Source organism: Eubalaena glacialis, chromosome 13, assembly GCF_028564815.1.
Source record: "Eubalaena glacialis isolate mEubGla1 chromosome 13, mEubGla1.1.hap2.+ XY, whole genome shotgun sequence".
In the NCBI taxonomy this organism is placed as follows: Eukaryota; Metazoa; Chordata; class Mammalia; order Artiodactyla; family Balaenidae; genus Eubalaena; species Eubalaena glacialis.
Genome location: NC_083728.1, coordinates 78,548,463 through 78,563,745, shown reverse-complemented (window position 1 = coordinate 78,563,745; position 15,283 = coordinate 78,548,463). Strand labels below are relative to the sequence as shown.

General features: G+C 47.6%; 1 protein-coding gene across 1 annotated transcript; it reads left to right on the top strand.

Annotated features, from left to right (window-relative positions):
• The first annotated feature begins 9,639 nt into the window (after nucleotides 1-9,639).
• Nucleotides 9,640-11,404, top strand: SPN (sialophorin). The gene is made up of 2 exons (XM_061209680.1): nucleotides 9,640-9,761; nucleotides 10,147-11,404. Exons 1-2 carry the CDS (start codon nucleotides 9,640-9,642, stop codon nucleotides 11,402-11,404), a joined length of 1,380 nt encoding a protein of 459 aa, XP_061065663.1.
• The last annotated feature ends 3,879 nt before the right edge of the window (nucleotides 11,405-15,283 follow it).

Below are 15,283 nucleotides of genomic sequence, written 5' to 3'. Positions count from 1 at the left end.
TTAAAATAATCAGTCTGGAGCTTCTTTTTTTTTTCAATTTATTTTATTTATTTATTTTTGGCTGCGTTGGGTCTTCGTTGCTGCATGCGGGCTTTCTCTAGTTGTGGTGAGTGGGGGCTACTCTTTGTTGCGGTGCGCAGGCTTCTCATTGCGGTGGCTTCTCTTGTTGAGGAGCACGGGCTCTAGGTGTGTGAGCTTCAGTAGTTGTGGCTTGCGGGCTTAGTTGCTCTGCGGCATGTGGGATCTTGCCGGACCAGGTCTCGAACCCATGTGCCCTGCATTGGCAGGCGGATTCTTAACCACTGCACCACCAGGGAAGCCCAGTCTGGAACTTCTTGATCAACACTAGTGAGGTAATTTCCTTGAAAAGACCCTTCCTTACTTTTCCTGACCCCTGCCTCTAAGGGAAGATGTCCTCGCCTAAAATAATCCTTTTTTTCTTTTGCTGATCACCTCCTCATCCCACCCCACTTCTGCCTATAAAAGCCTCCATTTGTACAGCCCCTCAGAGAGCCTTTCTACTTGCTAGGTGGGATGCTGCCCAATTAATGAGTCGTTTAATAAAGCCAATTAGATCCTCAGTTGAATTGTGTTGTTTAACAGGTCGCTGGCACTGTTCTCACTGAATCCTCAGGACGAGGCTAACCCTTCTCACAGATCAGCAACCTGAGGCACAGGAAGGTGACATTTGTTGCCCAGGGTCACACACTCAGTCAGTGGCTGAGCCTGGGTCTGGCCCCAGGAAGTCTGGCCCCAGAGTTCCCTCCCTTAACCGCTGTGTCGCCACACATGACAGCTGATACTGAAAATGACCATGGAGAGCTATTATACTTACAGCAACAAAAACAACTTTAGTTACGGTTACAAAGGGCCTAAAAGGAGGGATGTAGCTGACCCAGGAAATGGGACAGGGCCAGTGGGTCAAATGCTCTCCTATTGGAGCTAGAAACCAGTAGATTAATGGCAGGCAGGATGGATACATAAAAAAATAGCAGAATTAGCATCTCGTTGAGGGATATGGACCCACCAGAAAAGCTGAGACTAAAACAAATTAAAGGGATTAAAAAATGGTTCCTTTCCAGGACCATGACTTGGGAGGGAAAGGGGAGGAGTATTACCATTCATGATAAACACTCTGTGCTTATAATATGCAATACTTTGATAAAAATTAAGAAACCATTATGTTCAACGATAGATTAGTACATAAACACCTCTCTGACCAGAATGAAATTCCCCGGGGGTTGGGGGGTGGCCAATGGCTGCCTGACTTGTCAATCCTGTTCCTAGAGAGGGTTGTGGATGGGAGGAAAAGGCCCCAGGCCTTGGAGGATCAGATGGGACAGCACAACGCACCTCTTTTAACATCAGCTATTGTTTATTAGGCTCTTACTAAGGGATTCCACCCCCCCCCACTATCTAACTTAATCCTCCCAAGAACTTTGAAAAATAGTATTATCATCCTTATTTACAGATGAAGAAACTAAGGCAAAGAGATGACATGACTGACCCAAGGCCACACAGGGGCAGGGAGGAGCAGGAGAGACCTGCAGGAGGTCAGAGCTGAAAGTCCAGACCCTCGGGAGGGAAGAAATATCTTCATGGAACATGAGTTGGTTGCCCCACTGTTGCACCTGCAGACCTCTGATGACCTCCTTCCTGGAGGTCTGTGGGCTGGGTGGAGCCTTCCCAGTTTCAGGCACACCCAGTGCTCGCAGTACCCCACCCCTGCCTGGTCCCTTTCTGGTCCTTGCCTTCAAGGGCACAGTTCGTCACCCGACACCTTCTTCCTTCGCTCAGCCAGAGAACTCCACGTCAGCCAATAAACATCACTGAGCGCCGACTGTTTACCAAGCACTTTCAGTGGTACAGCAGCCGACAGACACACACCCATGCTCTCGCGGGGCTTACACTCCAGTGGGGGTAGAAAGACAAAACAAAATAAGAAAGTAAATGACAAGTGCCATAGAGAGAAAGCAGAGGTGGGAGCTGGGTAGTGCAGGCCAGGGGGAAGGGGTACAATTTTAAGTAGCCAGGCAAAGCCATACTAAGAAGGTGACATTTGAGCCATTTAGCTATCTGGGTGAAGAGCCTTCCAGGCACGGCCACAGACGGCACAAAGCCCCCAGGGCTCGGATTCTCCAGGGATGAGATGGAGGCCTGGGTGGCAGGAGCAGAGGGAATGAGGACAGGAGGGGAGGGTGGGTCAGACTGGGTGTGGTCTTGTGGTCCATTTTGAGGTTCTGAGTGGGGTGGGAGCTGTCTCAGGGTTCAGAGCACGGGACAGATGGGATCAGATGTTTGATCTGGGTCCCACTGGCTGCTTTGTGGCTAAGAGCCCGAAGCAGCTGAGGAAAGACAAGGCTTAGGGCAGGGGGACAGCAGTGAAGGTGGGGAAGAGTAGTCAGATTCTGGATCTTTTTATTTTTTAATATGTTTTTGGTTTTTTTTGGCCCCGCCTCACAGCTTGTGGGATCTCAGTTCCCTGACCAGGGATGGAACCCGCGCCCTTGGCAGTGAAAGTGCAGAGTCCTAACCACTGGACCGCCAGGGAATTCCCAGTATGTTCCTTTATTTTGAAAAATTTCAAACACAGAAAAGTCACAAGAACAATACAGTTAATACCCATAGACCCTTCACATGGCTTCACCATTTTTTTTTTTTTAAACATGCCCTTTAGTTAGATGCCCGAGCACATAATAGACGGGTGATGGAATTACATTTTCAGTACGGCATCTGGATACATCTTTAAAACACTGTAGTTCTCAGAAGCTTTGCCTGGGTCCTCTTTGTTCCTGACTTTGGGGAAATATGTGACCCCATTCAGCGTTTTTGTTAAAGACCACTAACTAGAAACCTTTTTTTCTCTTCTTTTATGAGCACCTGAGGAGAGATCTGAGATCTGCAAGATATGCATTCTTGCTTTTTCACTTCAAAGTTGAGTGCTTCTCAAATATCAGGTCAGGTGCTAAATAAATAGAGGGAAATGGTGGCTCAGGAAAATGTTAAGATATATTAGATTACCGGTTTGTTATAAAAGTATATAACGCAGGAACAGTGAGATGGAAGAGACGTATAAGGCAAGGTCTGCGGAAAAGGGGCGGAGCTTCCACGCTCCCCGCCCCCCCATCTCTCCTGCATCTGTGTGTTCATCAACCTGGAAGCCCCCTCACTTCATATTATTTTGCCACATATGGGTTTTCTCTTCCAATTTTTAAATTTTTTATTGTTATTATTGTGTGTGTGAAACATTTAAGAGGAACTTGCTGCATTATGCACCATCACTCCTACATTCTTCAAACATGTATTTCCTGCAAACTAGGAATATAATCATAACATACTTATCAAAATCAGGAAAGTTAATGTTAATTCAACACTATTATCTACTCTACAGTCTATTCGAATTCTGCCAGTTATCCCTATGGTGTCCTTTATAGCATCTTTTTTTCCAATCCAGGATCCCATATTGCATTTATTTATTTATTTATTATTTATTTATTTATTTATTTATTTTAAAGGTCAAGTATTTTATTTATTTGGCTGCGTTGGGTCTTCGTTGCTGCGCACAGGCTTTCTCTAGTTGCGGCGAGCGGGGGTTACTCTTCCTTGCAGTGCGCAGGCTTCTCATTGCGGTGGCTTCTCTTTTTGCAGAGCACAGGCTCTAAGTGCGTGGGCTTCGGTAGTTGTGGCGCATGGGCTCTAGAGCGCAGGCTCAGTAGTTGTGGCGAACGGGTTTAGTTGCTCCTCGGCATGTGGCATCTTCCCGGACCAGGGCTTGCACCCGGCTCCCCTGCATCGTTAGGCGGATTCTTACCCACTGCGCCACCAGGGAAGTCCCCCATATTGCATTTAATTATCATGTCTCTTTACTCTTTTAAGATGTGGAAGAATGTCCCAGACTTTCTTTGTTCTTCCTGACACTGACATTTTTGAAGAGTATGGGCCAGTTGTTTTGTAAAATGTCCTTCAATTTGTATCTGCCTAATATTTCTTAACTATTGGACTGTTTTGCATTTTTTGCTAGGACAGAAGTGATGTTGGCTCCTTCTCAGTGCATATCATATCTGAAGCCTCCTGTTGTTGGGTTGCCCCATCACTGGTGATGTGAACATTCATCACTTGATTTAAGATGGTGTCTGTTAGTTTTCTCCACCATAAAGTTGCTACTTTTCCTTGGTGATGAATACACAGCGTGTGGGGAAAGACTTTAAGACTATAAAAATATCCTATATGCACCCCACACCTCTCTGCTCCAATTTCACCCAATGTTGTTGTTGTTGTTTTTTTTAATTTGGCTGCGCCGGGTCTTAGTTGCGGCACGCGGGATCTCATTCCCTGACCAGGGATCGAACCCGGGTCCCCTGCATTGGGAGCGCGAAGTCCTACCCAATGGTTTTAAACATCCATTCTTACCTGAATCCATTATTATTATGGTGATTGTAAATTGGTCATTTTTAAACTCTACATTCCTCTACAATTATATGTTAGGTTTCCAATTGTAGAAGAACTTTCCCTACACTCCTTCCTCCCTTCCACCCCCTCCCTTCCTCCTTCACTCTGTGTCTCTCTCTAACATTTTCAGAATCAGTATGAACTCATGGGTTGTTTTTTTATTTAATGCTTTAGTTGATCACAGCCGTTATTCATTCTGATGCTCAAAGTGTCCCTGCCTTGGCCATCAGGAACTCCTTCAAGCTGGTTCTTTGTCCTTTGACATATTTCCATCATTCTTTGAGCACTGCCTTACTTTTCTGATGCAACGAGATGTTCCAGGCTCTTCTTTTCTTCCCCCTGCTTATTTATTTATTGAAGTATAATTGACCTACAACAATGTTAGTCCCAGATGCACAACATAGTGATTTTATATTTCTATACAATACAAAATTTATCAACATGATAAGTCTAGTTACCATCTGTTACCATACAAAGTTATTACAATGTTATTGACTATATTCCCCATGACTCTTTGATTTTTGTAACTGGAAGTTTGTACCTCTTAATCTCCCTCACCTATTTCATGCACCCCCCACCCCTCTGGCAACTACCAATTTGTTCTCTGTATCTATGAGTCTGTTTCTGCTTTGTTATGTTTGTTCATTTGTTTTGTTTTTTAGATTCCACATATAAGTGAAATAATGTGTTATTTGTCTTTCTCTGTCTGACTTATTTCACTAAACGTAATACCCACTAGGTCCATCCATGTTGCCACAATGGCAAGATTTCATTCTTTTTTTATGGCTGAGTAATATTCCATTGTATGACACTTAGGTTGCTTACATATCTTGGCTATTGTAAATAATGCTGCAATGAATATAGGGGTGCACATATCTTTTCTTTCTTTTCTTTTTTTTTTTGGCTGTGTTAGGTCTTCGTTGCTGCACACAGGATTTCTCTAGCTGCAGCAAGTGGGGGCTACTCTTCGTTGTGGTGCGCAGTCTTCTCATTGCGGTGGATTCTCTTGTTGCAGAGCACCGGCTCTAGGCACGTGGGCTTCAGTAGTTGTAGCACGTGGGCTCAGTAGTTGTGGCTCATGGGCTCTTGAGCGCAGGCTCAGTAGTTGTGGTGGATGGGCTTAGTTGCTCTGCAGCATGTGGGATCTTCCCAGACCAGGGATCAAACCCATGTCCCCTGCATTGGCAGTCAGATTCTTAACCACTGAGCCACCAGGGAAGTCCCCTCATTGCAGTTTTGATTTGATTAGTGATGTTAAACATCTTTTCATGTGTCTGTTGACCATCTGTATGTCTTCTTTGAAAAAAATGTATATTTGGGTCCTCTGCCTATTTTAAATCAGATTTTTTTTTTGTTGTTATTGAGTTGTATGAGCTCTTTATATATTTTGGATGTTAATTCCTTATCAGATATGATTTGCAAATATTTTCTCCCATTCTGTAGGTTGCCTTTTCATTTTGTTGATGGTTTCCTTTGTGCAGAAGCTTTCTAGTTTGGAGGCTTCCCTGGTGGTACAGTGGTTGAGAATCCACCTGCCAATGCAGGGGATATGGGTTCGATCCCTGGTCCGGGAAGATCCCACATGCCGCGGAGCAACTAAGCCCATGCGCCACAACTACTGAGCCTGCGCTCTACAGCCCGTGAGCTGCAACTACTGAGCCTGCATGCCACAACTACTGAAGCCCGCGTGCCTAGAGCCCATGCTCTGCAACGAGAGAAGCCAGTGCGATGAGAAGCCCGTGCACTGCAATAAAGAGTAGCCCCCGCTCGCCGCAGCTAGAGAAAGCCTGGGTGCAGCAACAAAGACCCAACACAGCCAAAAATAAATCAATAAAATAAATAAATTTGTTTAACAAAAAAAAAAAAAAAAAAGAAGCTTTCTAGTTTGATGTAGTCCCACTTATTATTTTTGCTTTTGGTGTCAAATCTAAAAAGTTATCGTCAAGACCAATGTCAAGGAGCTTATCACCTATGTTTTATTCCAGGAGCTTTATGGTTTCAGGTCTTACATTCAAGTCTTTAATCAATTTTGAGTTTACTTTTGTATATGGTGCGAGAAAGTAGTCCAGTTTGTTTCTTTTGTATGTAGTTGTACAGTTTTCCCAACACCATTTATTGAAGAGGCTGTCTTTTCCCTACTGTATATTCTTGACTCGTTTGTCATAGATTAATTTACCATATAAGTGTGGGTTTGTTTCTGGGCTCTCTATTCTGTTCCATTGATCTATGTGTCTGTTTTTATGCCAGTACCATACTGTTTTGATTGCTGTAGCTTTGTAGTATAGTGTGAAATCAGGGAACATGATACCTCTTCAGGTTCATCTTGTTCTTTCCCTGCTCCAGCCCTGGAATCAACCATTTTCCAAAGAGCCTTGGTTCCTTTCCAAGGAGAGTGGTTTTTAGAAGCCAAGATTTGGCTGTCAAGCATGGCCCCATTTTGAAGGTAGAAAGAGCAGAATTTACAGATGAGATGTAGGCTATAAGAGAAAGAGAAGCAACCAGATACCCTTTAGCTTTTTAAGGCATTGCTTCTCTGAAGTCTTCCTAGACACTCCCTCAGGCTGAATCTTGCCCCTATTGTAGCAAGTATTCTATTATTTGCATTATTTATACACAAGCATGTCTCTAAATACATCATAGTTATTAAGTATCAGCTTGTGGTACTACCTGGGAGATCCTTATCCTTGGCCTTGATCCCTTAGACCAACATGGTTTTGAAGCTCATCTCTAGCAATTGCTGGTTGTCTGAGCCTCAGCAAGTCTCTTAACTGTTTTTTCTCAGTTTCTTCTCCTGTATAGTTAGGGTAATGATATGAATCTCACAGGGTTGTTGTGAAGAGTGAGTGCTATGTGAATGCAATGTGCTGGGCACTCCAGTCTGGCCCATTCTAAATGCCTAGGGCACATTACTTAACCTCTCTGTACCTTGACTTCCTCACCTGTAAAATGGGCTTGCCGTGAGGAATGGCTGGAATCATGCACAGAGAATCTTTTTTTCTGTACTTGGCCAACTGTTACTATAGAGTTTTCTAAGTATTGTTCTTCTGGGATGTCTTGAGGACAGTGACCACCCCTTGTTCACATTTTCATCATCTCTCCCTCCACCCCAGGGTCTACACTCTGTGCTGGTCAGACTGTTTCTTGAGCACTCTGGGCTAGAGCCTGGACCTGTCCACATCCTCTCCACTCTCCCCAGAACTGGAGCCCGACATTGAGCCCAGGGAATGTACAACTTTGTGAGCAGCAATTTGGTTGAAATGACAATTTTGTCAACAATGTGTTTTGCTTCAGTGATTTTTTTTTAAAGGTTGAGAAATTGGGAATCTATATACAGTCTTTTTATTTATTTATTTATTTAATTTATTTATCTTTGGCTGTGTTGGGTCTTCACTGTTGCACACGGGCTTTCTCTAGTTGTGGCGAGTGGGGCCTACTCTTCGTTGGCGGTGCGCGGGCTTCTCATTGCGGTGGCTTCTCTTGTTGCGGAGCATGGGCTCTAGGTGTGCCGGCTTCAGTAGTTGTGGCACACGGGCTTTGTTGCTCCACAGCATGTGGGATCTTCCCGGACCAGGGCTCGAACCCATGTCCCCTGCATTGACAGTTGGATTCGTAACCACTACGCCACCAGGGAAGTCCTATATGCAGTCTTACAAACATTTTTGTTGATCTTCTTTTTAATTAAAAAAAAATTTTTAACCTCCAATTACTTTGCAGCCAATTATTCCTACTTTTCTGTTTGCAACAGCAAAATGTTGAGACAACCTAATGTCTGACAATGAAATGTTTTCCTTCCTTCCTTCCTTCTGTTCAGTAAAAAAAAGAAAAGCAAGGAACATTATGTATAATAAAATCTAATACTATAAAAAATACATGTGTATATGCATATATACCCTGTTACCAGGGTCTATCTGGTGGTGTCGGTACGGAGCTTTTTCACTTTATACACTGCTGCCTGGTGGGAGAGGCAATCCACCCCAGCCCCGAGCTTCCCTACACAGTCTTGCTGATATGCCAGCAATACAAGGTCCTGGCCGCTCTACATCCAGGCCATTTCTCAAGGTTGTCTTTGCAGTGAGTAACGCTGAGGGATGAAGTAATGTCTCCCTTCAGGATAAAGAGCAAGCTTGCTTACCACCTACTCGAAAAGAAGGAAATTCTCCAAGCTCAGTGTTCCTCAGCTGCGGGGCAAGCCTCTCTGTTGTCACCCCTGTGGGACTCAGGGGGGCAAGTGGAACTGAAGCAGACGGCGCTCCTGCTGTTTGCTGAGCAATGAGTAGTGGATTCCTATGTCTGTGACCCAGGAGTCTCACGTCTTTGTCAGACTAACTCGTTAGCTTGTGAGTGGGGTACAATCCCAGGCCCTGACGTTGGCCTGTTTCAATCATCTATCATGTACACGCATTATTACTTTTACAACATAAAAATCAGTTTTGATTTTTTTTTTTAAAAAGAAAGGCAAAAAACCGTACACATACTGAGAGTCAAAGCTTACAAATTAAAGGAAAGTAAGAAAACATCAACCACCCAAAGAAGAAAGTAAAGAACTCTCTACTCATACCAACCCAGTGAAACTTGTTAATACCTCAGTGAATACCTTTTCAGACTGCCTTCCATGTAGATTCCCACATTTTTGTAAGTCTTCTGCAAAAATAAGATCATAGCATATACAGTGCTTAATAACCGCCTTGATTTAGTGGGGCAGTCCACGACTGCGGGCCATTGTAGTGACCTCCCCCCGCAAGCTTCTTGAGAAGTCAAGAGCCCACCAGGGATTTCACACAGCCTGCAAAGGCTTCTGCTGCCCCAGCCAGAGTCGAGGGCTTCCTCTTGCCCTGGTACTTCCTGGGAGCTCTTGGGGCAGAAGTGTTAGCCTTGGGTGCTGGTCTAACAGCTTGGGGACCACAAAGGCAAAGGAAACCACCTTCCCCTCTCATCTCCTCCTCCGCACCCCCTGGTTCTCAAGCATGCATTTCCACCACCCCTGCTCTGACACATATCCCTATCCCAGCTTCACGGCTTGCCATCCCATTTTCCAGAGGAGACCCGGGAATTCCCATTCCAGACCCCGCCCACCATCTCCACCTGCTTCAGCTGAGACCCCAGAGCCCCTGTCATCATCTCAGACCCTGAAAGAGTGAGTGATGCCTCTCTCATCACACGGCAATGTAGGAGCAGGGCGGGTGGGGCAGGATGCTGGGGTGGGTGGAGCCAGGGCCACTTCCTTTCCCCTTGGGGCCCCTCCACCAGTCTTGCCCCAGCTTCAGGAGTTGGAGCAGCCTGGTCCCAGCCCTGTGCCCTTATCCACTGAGCTGGTAAGTGGTGTGACTTGGTGGGGCAGGGGCTTCAGTGGACCTGGGAATGTGCCTCTGGCTTGAGAAGACCTTGATAGATAATGGGAAAAGAGGATGAGGAGCCATTGGGGCTGAATAGGGTCAGCGTGGGCCAGGAGGGGGTGGCTATTGCTGGAGCGGGGGCTGCCAACGCCCGAGGGGGCCTATGGGATAGATTCAATGGGGGAGCTGCCAGCGTGTTGTTATTTCTGATACTAGTAAAAACAAGGGTGGAAAAAGCCGTTGAACCGCAGAGTTCGGCCCGGCAGTTGGCAGGGAAGTGGGCAGGAGGGGAGGGCCTGGCTAGGTCCTCCCCCCCACCCCCAGCTCCTTACGTATTCTATTTCTTCCACTTCCCCACCCTCAGGTCCCAACTCCTGCTCATGCCTGTTGCTTTGGAAATGATCCTGCTTCTCCTCCTCTTTGGGAGCGTCTGGGCCCAAAACACGACCTCAGAGTCTCTGGATGGCCCAGTTACTTTGCAGAGGTTGGAACCCACAGCGTCCTCTGTTTCTTTGGTCTCAAATATCTATGAGACCATAAAATTCAACTCAATGACATCTAATTTTGCAACAACCGAGGTCCCTAAGACAGATGACAGCATTGAGCACGAGATCTTCCCGCCTTCCTCAACTCCCTATACAGCCAATGAGGTTTCCTCTCCTGGGACTTCCATTGCTGCCAGCAGGGGCCCTCCTGTAAATGAGTCAATAATCTCCCAGAAAGATTCGGCCAAAAAATTATCAATGCCCCTGGAAATCTCTAATGCAACCAGTATACCTGCTGTCCCAGTAATGAAATCTACAGGATTCCACACTACGACTGGTGAAACCATGGCAACTAGCCCTCTGGAGACCTCCAGTGGGACCAGTGGACCCCCTGTCACCACAGCAACTAGCTCTCTGGAGACCTCTGATGGGACCAGTGGACCCCCTGTCACCATTGCAATTAGCTCTCTGAAGACCTCCAATGTGACCAGCGGACCCCCTGTCATCATGGAAACTAGCTCTCTAAAGACCTCCAAGGAGACCAGTGGACTTCCTGTCACCATGGCAACTACCTCTCTGAAGACCCCCAGGGGGACCAGTGGCTCCCGCATCTTTGGAGTAAAAATATCCAGCCCAACGTCCTCCACAAACATAAGCAGTAGGTCCTCCCCAAATTCAGGTCGGGGGACAAATGGCACCTTGCTGGTAGCTGTGCTTGTGGCCCTGCTGGTGGTCACTGCCCTCGTGGCACTACTCCTGCTGTGGCGCCAGCGGCAGAAGCGGAAGACAGGAGTACTGACACTAAGCAGGAGTGGAAAACACAACGGGGTAGCAAATGCCTGGGCTGGGGTAGCCCAGGTGTCTCATGAGGAGGCCGCGACAATAACAGAGGGAGCGTCTGGGGGTAACAATGACTCTGGGGTCCCCCAGGGGGAGGGGTCTGGCCAGCGGCCCACACTTACCACTTTCTTTGGTAGACGGAAGTCTCGCCAGGGCTCCGTGGCGCTGGAGGAGCTAAAGCCTGGGCCAGCCCCCAGCCTAAACGGGGAGGAAGAGCCACTGGTGGGCAGCAAGGATGAGGCTGCGGAGACCTCTGCTTCTGATGGGCCAGAAGAGAGAGATGTGGAGGCCCCTTAACGTTTGAGAATAACAAGACTGGAGTTCAGAATCGTTCCCGCTTTCATCACCTTCCCTCCTGTCATCACGTCCAGCCTCATTATCACCCAGCAGTTTCACCCGGCACCCTTTGGATTTTCACCCAGCATCTTCACCCTGAGTCCTCATGCAGCTCCTCCAGCCAGCAGCCCACGCAGCACCCGCACCCAGCGCGCAGCTCAGGGCTGACACCCGCTGAACCCTGGTAGCTAGAATGAACGAACTTTCCCCATCGACCCCTACTTCTCCCCATCACATTTTCTCCACGTTTCTGTCCTTGAAACCAGCTGCTGAGTCTCCGTAAAGGCCAAGTTTCCTTGACTTATGATTTCTCAGAGGATTCCCCAGGAATACCAGAGTCTGGGAAGAAGAAGGAAATAGCAACCCAGCAAACTCCCACCTTAGGATTACTCTGGAAAGTACATTTGGCCCCATGGATTAGGACAGTCCTACCGGCTCAGCCCATGAACTGCCTTTAACACCAGGCCCCAGTGCTCTGTGCTGGGCCAGCCTGGAGCATGGGCTGGGTGGTGTCACCCAGCTGTGCTCTCAGGTGCGTCTGAGACGGCCCCTGGACCCTAGGCTGGCCCACGGTCCCAGCCACCACATTCTCCCCCAACTCTGGACCGAGGCAGCCAGAGGCTTCAGCTGTTTCTCCTCCCAAGAGCAGAGGTGAGAAGAGTTTCTGGGCAGATGTAGTTCTTAGAAGTCTCGGCATCTGCGTGGGTCCACTCATGCACGCAGTTGGTGTGCAAGAGGCGAGGACTTGGTGATGCTTGTGAAGGGCAGTGGCGAGTACAGATGGCGTGAGGGAGGGGGCAGGAAGGGCTGCAGAGGCTGAGGAGGTGCCGCCCTCAGGAGGTGCTGAGAACATAGGCGCCCTTGTCTTTGCTCTGATGGGGTGGAGGTGGAAGATTTAATTCCGTCTGCGGCAGGACTTGACAGAAAGACTGCATGTGTGACCAAGTGTGGTTCTTCAGCTCAGCCGCTATGTCCCTTCCTCAAAGCCCCCCCCCACTCCCCCACCCCCTCCACCCCCCGCTCCCCAGCGCACACACGAGAGTCCCAGGTCTTGCTGATGCTGTTACAAGTTTAATGTGTTTGTCTGTATCCCCTCTTCCATTCTCCAAGGAGGGTCAGTGAGAGAGTGAGCTGTGACAGGCCTCCAGAGCCAGGGGCATCCCTGTGGCTCTGGGATGGAGAGGAGGGGACAAGACCCAACTGTGCTGTCTCTGAGACCAGCCCAGGCCAGAGCCCAGGGCGCCGCATGGACCAGAGGTCGTTGGTATTTCCCCAGGGCAAAGAGGAAATTTGCAAAGAGGAAGTTGTTGAGTCAGAGGAGCAGTGGATGAGAGCAGACACATTGACCTACAAAAGGAGAGGCCACGGGACTCCATGAGAGTGTCACTGCCAGGTGGTTTGGATTGGAGGGGACACCAGAGGCTGGGAAAGGGCCCCCAGGTGGGTCAGTTCATGGGGCTGTGGAGGAGGGATGAGGAGAGAAGGGGCGGAAAGTGGCCACGGATCCGCCCAGAGTTCTGCCACCCATGCCTGGGTGAGCTGGGGTGGAAATCCAGCCTTCACCACACAAGCCTGGGCGCCTTTTCTTTTTCTTTCTTGGACGTGCCACACAGGCACAAGGGGTCTTAGTTCCCCGACCAGGGATCGAACCTGCACCCCACCCCCACCCCCACCCCCCGCCAAAATAAATAAATAATAAAATATTGAAAATACTAATTTTGTCCTGATAGTAAAATAACATTTTTCTTCTTTTGCAAAACTACCAGCACATTCTAGTTTCTTAAATAACAGGATTGTCTCTCACACACAACCATATACAGTGTATTATTCTTCACCTTATATTTTAAAATGCATGTTTCTATTTTATTTTCAAGAGTGCACATTATGATCACGGTTACAAATACAGCTTTGTCATCCAGTGCAAACTCCAGATGGAAGAAGGATTTGGATGGGGACGGTCTTGAGAAGTCTATTAATGTAATTCACTTTTGCAGACAGGAAAAGCGCCTCAAAGCATGGTTCTGAGGACATTTCATTTCTGAAAATGGACATTTACGCCTCATTTTCCTCCGCATCCGTATTTCTGCTCCTGTTCTGGGGAGGTTGGGGGTCGAGCCATTAGCCATCAGAAAACCCAGGGTATTTTGGAGACCATCTACATGTCCCCAGCAATGAGCTGCCAATGGCTGCTTGTGTGCCTCAGCCCCCTGGGGTGCTTAGCATCTGCCTGCCCAGCTAGTGGCTTCAGGACAGCCTAGCCGGACCATGCCCCAGATCCCCAAAGCTGCCGGCCATGGAAAGGGCCACATACTCACTCCTGCGTTTGTGCATGCTCTGCCAGAAGCCTGCCCACCCCCGTCCTGTCCAACCACACACACATCTTGACTTCCCGCCAAACTCCTCTCAACCATCAAGATGTAGCTCAAATGTCACTGCCTTTGTGAAGCCGCCCTTGCTGCCTCCATCCCAAACAGATAGAGTATTTCTCCTCCACTCTTACAGCACCTCGCGTGACAGTACGAACAACTAGACTGTAATCATGTGAAGGTGTCTCCCATTCATTAGAGTGTAGCCCCTTCAAGTCCACTTGTCATCTTTGTGGCTCCAGAGGCCAGAGCCTGGCATGTCTACCTAATATATGTTTACTGAATGGAGGGGTAAATGGATTAATGAATGAGCAAACAATGGTTTTCAAATAAACCATGGCAAGGTCAGATCTGTCCTTTGAATGAAACTGGCATCCAGGAGCATGGCCTGAAGGCAGTGGGACCTGAGGTGGAAGCATTAGTCTAGTTCAAGTTAGATAGAGTGGGAGTCTGGCCTAAGGTGAAAGAAGAGGTCAGGTTTGAAATATATTTATTCAGAGAATAAGATTTTTAGAACTAATTGACTGTTGAGGTGATGGGGGAAGAATGAGGTTAGACTCTTAAAGTTTCTATCCTGGAAAATGGAGGAGATGCTGACATCACTATGTGGAAATGCAAAGAGATGAGCAGTTTGGGGGGAAAACATGAGTATTTATTTATTTATTTATTTATTTATTTATATTTTGGCCGCACCGTGCGCTTTGCAGGATCTTAGTTCCCCGACCAGGGATTGAATCCGGGCCACAGCAGTGAAAACGCTGAATCCTAGCCGCTCGACAACCAGGGAACTCCCCATGAGGGGTGTTAGAAGTAGAGGCCTGGAAGTTGCAAGGGAAGTCAGAGCTGGAGATATAGATTAAGGAGTCATCTGATGTTAGATAGCAATTTAAATAACGGCATTGGTGGATAAATGCATAAACTGTGCAGAATGAGAAAAGGAGAGAGCTGTGGAGAGAATCTTCATGTGTTAGTCAGGGCAGGCTAACTGCTGTAACAAACAACCCCCAATTCTCAGGGGTAGAACTCAAGAGAAGCTTTTTCCTTGCTTATGTAACAATTTAATGTTGGCATTTGGAGGGTGACCTTCCATGAGGTCATTCAGGGACCCAGACTCCTTCCATCTTGTGGCTCTGAAATTCCCAGGGAGGATCATGGGAAGACTAGAGCGACATGCATCACTTTTGCTCACATTCCATTGGACAGAATTCAGTCATATGGTGGCCTCCATGCACAGGAGGCTGGGAAATGTAGTTTAGCTTGTGCCCAAGAGGAAAAGAGGAACAGTCCCGCCGCACTGAGGGGACACCACAGTTTGAGGGCTGCCTGTAGGAAGAAGGACCTGCAGGAAACAGAAAAGAGCCTTTAGGAGAGAAACCAGGAGAAAATGACGTCTGGGGGGAAAAAGGGAGAAATAGTTTGGAGAAGGGCTGTCAGGAGCTGACCTGGACTAGAGTGAGGCAAGCAAGGCAGTGAG

What these genes read in the sequence shown, in the direction of transcription:
- SPN (XM_061209680.1), top strand. Translation starts at nt 9,640, where the DNA reads ATGCTGGGGTGGGTGGAGCCAGGGCCACTTCCTTTCCCCTTGGGGCCC. An exon ending in TGCCCTTATCCACTGAGCTG is followed by an intron (nt 9,762 to 10,146) that starts GTAAGTGGTGTG and finishes CCCCACCCTCAG; the next exon opens with GTCCCAACTCCTGCTCATGC.